This window comes from Mesoplodon bidens (assembly GCF_964165515.1).
Source record: "Mesoplodon bidens genome assembly, contig: HAP1_SCAFFOLD_381, whole genome shotgun sequence".
Classification (NCBI taxonomy): domain Eukaryota; kingdom Metazoa; phylum Chordata; class Mammalia; order Artiodactyla; family Ziphiidae; genus Mesoplodon; species Mesoplodon bidens.
In genome coordinates this window covers 6,215-13,625 of record NW_027671976.1, presented here as the reverse complement: position 1 = coordinate 13,625, position 7,411 = coordinate 6,215, and the positions used below count along the sequence as shown (strand labels likewise).

General features: G+C 38.8%; 1 protein-coding gene across 1 annotated transcript; it reads left to right on the top strand.

Moving 5' to 3' along the window:
- Window positions 1–4,140: 4,140 nt before the first annotated feature.
- LOC308610732 (ferritin light chain-like) lies at window positions 4,141–6,941 on the top strand (the record flags this gene model as incomplete). The annotated part of the gene is given in 4 exon segments (XM_081259759.1): window positions 4,141–4,176; window positions 6,258–6,300; window positions 6,303–6,322; window positions 6,325–6,941. Coding segments are annotated over 4 exon segments (567 nt in total). The 3' UTR covers window positions 6,793–6,941.
- Between the last annotated feature and the right edge of the window lie 470 nt (window positions 6,942–7,411).

Sequence of the window (7,411 nt, the reverse complement as noted above, 5' to 3'; positions counted from 1 at the left end):
ACGGAATTTAAAAAAAAAAGTCATGAAGGACCTAGGGGCAAAACGGGAATAAAGACATAGACCTACTTGAGAATGGACTTGAGGATATGGGGAGGGGGAAGGGTAAGCTGTGACAAAGCGAAAGAGAGGCATGGACATATATACACTACCAAACGTAAGGTAGATAGATAGTGGGAAGCAGCCACAGAGCACAGGGAGATCAGCTCGGTGCTTTGTGACCGCCTGGAGGGGTGGGATGGGGAGGGTGGGAGGGAGGGAGATACATGAGGGAAGGGATGTGGGAACAGATGTATATGTATGACTGATTCACTTTGTTATAAAGCAGAAACTAAATAAAATTTAAAAAAAAATCATACAGAGTATGTTCTCTAGCCATAATGGAATCAGACTAGAAATCAATAACAGAAAGACAACAGGAGAATCTTCAATCACATGAAAACTAAATATCACAATTCCAAATCACTCATGGGTAAAAAAGACAGCGTCAAGGAAAAAAATTTTAATGCATAGAATAAAGGAAAATGGAGATATAACAGATCAAAGTTTGTGGAATAAAGTGAAAGTAATGTTAAAAGGGAAGTTTATAGAACTAAATTGGGAAAGAAAATATTTCAAAGCAATAATCTAATGTTCTATATTACAATAGTAAAAAAGGAAGAGGAAAAAACACTAAACAAGCAGAAAGAAGGAAATAATAAAGATGAAACAGAAGTGCATGAAACTGAAAACAGGAAAATGGGGGGGGGAAATCAATGAAACAAAAGGCTGGTTCTTGGAAATAAACAATTTAATCAATAAAGATCTAGCAAGACTGATAAAGGTAAAAACAGAGATGGCACAAATCACAGCTATCAGAAATGCAACCAGGGATACCATGACATATCCTGCAGGTTAATAAGGGACAAGTTATTATGAACAAGTCTACACTATAAATTCAAAATTGTAGATGAAATGGGCCAATTCTTCTACACCCAAAACTACCAAAACTCAGCCAAGATGAAATAGATAATCTCAATTTTCCTGTAACCATTAGAAACACTGATTTTTCATTTAAAAACTCCCAAAAGAAATATTCAGGCTTAGATGTTTCACTTTTACCCAATACTTAAAGAATTAAAACCAATTTTACATGATTTGATAAGAAATAGAAGTAGAGGGAACAGTTCCTAATTAATTTTATGAAGCCAGTATTACCTTGATACCAAAACCAGACAGGAATAGTATAAAAAGAAGAAGACTATAGACCAATATGTTTTATGAAATTGCCTGTAAAAATCTTCAGCCAGATATTAGCAAATTAAATCCAGAAAAATATAAGAAGCATAATATATCATGACCAAGTGGTATTTATTCCAGTTATGCAAAGTTGGTTAAATATTTGAAAATCAAACAATGTAATCTACCATATCCAATAGATTAAGGGGGAAAAGTCATGTGATCCTATCCATTAATGCAGAGAAAACATTTGACAAAATCCAATCCCATTCATGATTTGGCACATATATACAATGACATATTACTCAGCCATAAAAAGAAACAAAATTGAGCTATTTGTAATGAGTTGGATAGACCTAGAGTCTGTCACACAGAGTGAAGTAAGTCAGAAAGAGAAAGACAAATACCGTATGCTAACACATATATATGGAATCTAAGAAAAAATATGTCATGAAGAACCTAGGGGTAAAACAGGAATAAAGACACAGACCTACTTGAGAAAGGACTTGAGAATATGGGGAGGGGAAAGGGTAAGCTGTGACAAAGCGAGAGAGAGGCATGGACATATATACACTACCAAACGTAAGGTAGATAGCTAGTGGGAAGCAGCCGCATAGCACAGGGAGATCAGATCGGTGCTTTGTGACTGCCTGGAGGGGTGGGATAGGGAGGGTGGGAGGGAGGGAGACGCAAGAGGGAAGAGATATGGGAACATATGTATATGTATAACTGATTCACTTTGTTATAAAACAGAAACTAACACACCATTGTGAAGCAATTATACTCCAATAAAGTTGTAAAAAAATAATAATAAAATTAAAAAATTTTTAGAAAAGAAGAAAAAAAAAACCCAAGCAAAATAGGAATAGAAAAGGAACATACTGAAACTCATAAAGAGTATCTACAAACAACCTATACCGACATTATATTTAACTGTGAAAGACTGAATGCTTTCTCTGTAAGATCAGAAACAAGGCACCAATATCTGCCCTCACCACTTTTATGAAATATATTAATGGAGTTTCTAGTAAGAAAATAAAGCAAAAATAAATAAATACATAAATTTAAAAGTTAAAATTTTAAAACATTTATTTAAAAGATAGAAGGACTATTCCTACTACGTTGAATAGGACGGAATATATCCTACTGAATGTTGAATAGTAATATATACTATTATATTAAATAAGGAAAAGTAAAACGGTATCTCAAGAGGAGATGATAATCTAAATGGAGAAAATACCAAGGAATCCACAAAAAGCTTGAGAAATCACATTAGTTTGTAAATGTTTCAGAGTAAAAATCAACACAGTTTTATCAAATTATATATTAATAACAAATGTGTAGAAGCTTAAATAAAAATATGTGATGCCATTTACAACGGACCTAAATAAATATTTAAATATAAGCCCAATAAGACATTTATAGGACCTCTATACTGAAAATTACAAAATGCTGATGAAGAAAAATTTAAAAGTCCCAAACAAAGAGTGAGACATACCTTGTTCATGGATGAGAAAACACAACATAATAAAGATGTCAATTCTCCCCAAGTTAAGAGGCTTAACATAATTACTCTTAAAATGCCCTCAAGGTTTTTGTGGATATAGACAAGCTTATTCTAAGATTTATATGGTAAGAAGAGGCTGAAGAATAGCTAAAACAATTTGTAAAGGAAGATTAAAACGGGAGGAATTAATCTACCCAATTTCAAGATTTTGCAGTCATGATGGAGGGTAGATACACAGATCAATGGAATGGAATAGAGAACCCAGAAATAGACTGACATAAATACATGTAACTTGTTTTTGACAGCAGTGTGAAAGCTATCAAGGAAGAATAGACTTTTCAAAAAATGGTACTGAAACAGTTGGACATCCCTCGACAAAAACAAACAAACAAAAAATGAACCTTAACCTAAACCTCCACACCTTACACAAAAATTAAATCAAAGTGGGTCATAATCTTAAATGTAAATGCAGGACATTTTTAGAAAAAAAATAGGAGAAAATCTTTGGCATCTAGAACTACGTGAATAATTCTTAGACTTGACACCGAAAGTATGATCCATAAAAGCAAAAATTGATAAGTTGGATCTCATCAAAATGAGTTAGAAATGCTTCATAGAAGATCATTTTAAGTGGATGAAAACTCAAATTACACAGTGGGAAAACATATTTGAAAATCCCACATGAGACAAATGACTTGTATCTATAATATACAAAGAACTCGCCAAACAACTTAAAAAAACCCAACTAGATAATAGGCAGAAGACAGGAACAGACATTTCATGGAAGAGAATATACACATGGCAAAGAGGCCCATGAAAAGATGCTCAACATCGTTAGCCATTGGGGAAATGCAAATTAAGACCATAATGAGGTATCAGAGAATAACTAAAATTAAAGTATCGTGACAACATCAAATGCTGGCGAGTACATAGAAAAATTATATCACATCACTGGTGGGAAAATAAAATGGTTTATAGCCACTCGGAGAAACAGCTTGACAGTCTCTTTTAATCCTAAAATTAGATTCACCCTACAACGCAGTAATTGTACTCTTGAGCATTTATCCAAAAGAAACAAAAACTTAATTAAGTTCCCACAGAAACTTACACGTCAATGTTCATAGCAGTTTTATTTATAACAGCCAAAAACTGGCGACTACCCAAATGTCTTTCAATGGATGAATGTTGAAACAAATTGTGATAAAATCTTATGACTGAATACTACCGAGCAACAAAAAGGAACAAATTATTAATATATGCAAAAATTGAAATGAACTTCAAGGGAATGATGCCGAGGGAAAAATGTTTTAAAGCCAATCTCTGAAGATTAAGTAATTCATGATGATGTTTACACATTATTCTTAAAATAACGAAACTGTGGAGATGGAGAACAGATTAGAAGTTGCCAAGGGTTAGAGATGGGGGTAGATGGTACAGCGGGGGAACTTTGTGAGGTTTGTGTGGTCCCAGTACAAATAATACAGCAATCTTGGTTTTAATCCCTAAAGATGTTTAAAAGCAATTCCTAATAAGAGGTGTCTAGATATTTAGCAATGGCAGCAGATTAGAGGTATAGCTCCCCAACATGACAACTTCAAAACAGATGGTACTAATTCAATGCATATGTTCATTTTAAAAAGGCCAATCACAATACTTAAATGGTATATATCTTAACGATATTATTCTAAGGATCCAGCTATACCAGATGGACTAGCATGATTCTCTGTACATTCAATCTTATTTAAGACAGTAAATCTTATAATAAGACAGTTAAAAAGAGAAAAAGAAAAAAACAAACAAACCAACTACAGTTGGATATTCTCATAGGAAGATGAGGGGAAAATATGTAGCAGTGGTTCAAAAGCTTAAGCAGTGGCACCTAAATTTGCCTGCACATTAGAATCATCTGAAGCACTTTTTAAAAACCCTCACACCAACAGTTGGGCATCCTAAACCAATAAAATCATTTTAAATCTCCTCAGACGATGCCAATGTCTAGCCAGAACTGAGAAACAGTGGACTAAGCAGAAGGGGATGTTTCTACAAAGATTTCTTAACAATAAGTCCTTTCACCCAATCAGATTTACACACCCCCCCCCCGCCTCCGCAACTGTGTAAAGAAGGCTAGATGTTGTCCATACTTGCTTAGCTTTAATTAGCACTTGTGACTTGCCCAAAACCTAGATCATGTTTCCCCTAAATTTCATGTTATTCCCTAAGTTTTTCAAATCCAGGGCTAAGGGGTTTGCCAGGATGAGATTTTAAGTGCTCACACAGGGGAAGTCCCTGTCAAACCAGGACAGAGGTCACTCTACACTGAAATGTAAAGCATCCTAAATAACCCTGCCACTACTCCCAGATACTAGTCTGTGCCAACCAGTGGAGAAAAGGCATTCTCCATTACTACCACGGCAAATGCTGCTGTACTTGACTTGGCTACTCCCTAACTTTTCCAGGTGCCACTCCCCTTAACCTGCTGGTGGACGCTTTGGCCAGCTGACAATGCAGATATTTTCAAACTTTTAGGTGAATAAAAATCATCTGGAGGGCCAGTTATAACAGAGATCACTGAGCCCCACCAGAGTTGCTGATTCCATAGGGCTGGGACAGGGCCCTAAAACTTGAATATATGACATATTATCAGGGGACGCTGGTAAAGCTGGTCAGGTTGTTACCGAATGCAGGTTCATGTGTCTAAAGCACAGTGAGGCCAAAGAAACCAGAAGGTAGGAGTCTGGAGCAGAGAAAGGTTTATTGCAGGATCGAGCAAGGAGAGGGGTGGCCCGTGTTCCAAAACACCCTGAAATCTCCAAAGGATTTCAGCAAAGCATTTTTAAAGGTCAGGTGAGGGAGGGACGTCCCAGGGAATGTGATCATCTCATGCACAATCCTCTGATTGGTTGATGTTGAGGCCACAGGACAGGTAACATTATCCATCCTTAGGTGCCAGAAGGTCTGGGGGCTACGTGCTCATGATCATCAAGGAGTTCATTTCTTCCATTGGCTGGTGGTTTTTAGCATCTGAAAACTCCAGAAATATGCCTGAGATACTATTATCTGAGTACTTCAGAGAGGAACTACAGTAGAGGCTATGGGGGATGGGTTTGTCCTAGGAAGGCCCCATAGGGTACTGCTCGGTTACAAGGTGACCATACTTTGAGAACCACTGCTCTAGTGGCTTGGAATGTTAAGAAAGTAATGGAAGAATCCCTACCCAGATCTAGCTTCTAGTATCGCCAGCTATTTTGGTGGGGGGAAGGGTAAGTTTTGTCCTTGCTTGGACTTCTTGTTCACTTGTATCAAAGCCTATTTGAGGCAGTGCGCTTGGCAGTCCTGCAGATCTGCCTTTTGCTTCAACAGTGTTTGGAATGAACAGACCCAGGGACGCTCCTTGCTCCAGCCCCCGACAACCGTCCAGCCTTTCTTCCTGTCGCAACCTTTGGAATCAGCCACTCAGCTATCCTCAGCCTCCAGGACAGGCCAACACCGTTTTTTGAGCTTAGCTCCTTATCACTGATCAACCACGAGTTCCCAGGTTCGTCAGAATTATTCCATCGAGGTGGAGGCCGCCGTCCACCGCCTGTTAACATGCATCTGTGGACACTTACCTCTCTCTGAGCTTCTATTTCGACAGCAACAATGGGACTCTGGACAGTGGGGGCCACATTTTTCGCCAACTGCCTAAGGAGAAGTGTGAGGGCGCCCAACGTCTCTTGAAAATGCAAAACCAGTGCTGCGGCCGCGCCCTCTTCCAGGATGCGCGGAAGCCTTCTCAAGATGAGTGGGGTAGAACCCAGGACACTGTGGAAGCCGCCGTTCTTAGGGAGAAGAACCTGAACCAGGCACTATCGGATCTGCACACCCTGGGTCCTGCCCGCACACACTCCCACCTCTGTGACTTCCTGGAGAGCCGCTTCCTGGAGGAGCAGCTGAAACTCATCAAGAAGATGGGCGACCACTTGACCAACCTCCGCAGGCTGGCTGGTCCGCAGGCTGTGCTGGGCGAGTATCTTTTCGAAAGGCTCACGCTCGAGCACAAACAGGAGTCTCTGAAGTGCAGCGGCCTCTGAGGAGCCCCTCTGGCGTCAGAGTTCTGCCTGAAGCCCAGCTCTGCATCCACTAGGCAGCTTTGTAACCGCCCTGGAGCCCTCTCCCAAGCCTTGGACCAAATGGAAACAATAACGCTTTTTGCAGAAGAAAAATAAAAAGCCTATTTGAAACACAAACAGAATAAAGAGAAAAAAAGAAATATAATGTATATATATATATATATATATACACAGGTTCTTTTAACATATGGATTGCCCCACTTTATCTGTGTGAAACAAGTTTGTTCCCGTTATTGGGCTAGTCCTCAAGTTTTGCTGCTCGTATTAATTACCTAAAGAGCTTTGAAGAAAAACATTGGTGTCTGGGTCCCAGCCCCAGAGATTTTGATTCAGTAGTTCTAGGGAGGAGCCTGGGCACATGGAGGTCTCAGAGTTCCCCAGGTGATTCTAATGTGCAGCAAATTTGTGAACCACCTTTTGGCTTCAATCCAGCTAGTGATCAGATATTAAATCTAAGACACATGGGCTACTGCGTGAGCTCTGTTGCTAGGTGTATTCCATTTTCTTCCTCCTGGAAGATTCGTGCCAGGGAAAATGATTGATAGTTGTGTTACTTCTCTGAAGTGGATAGAACTTTCCA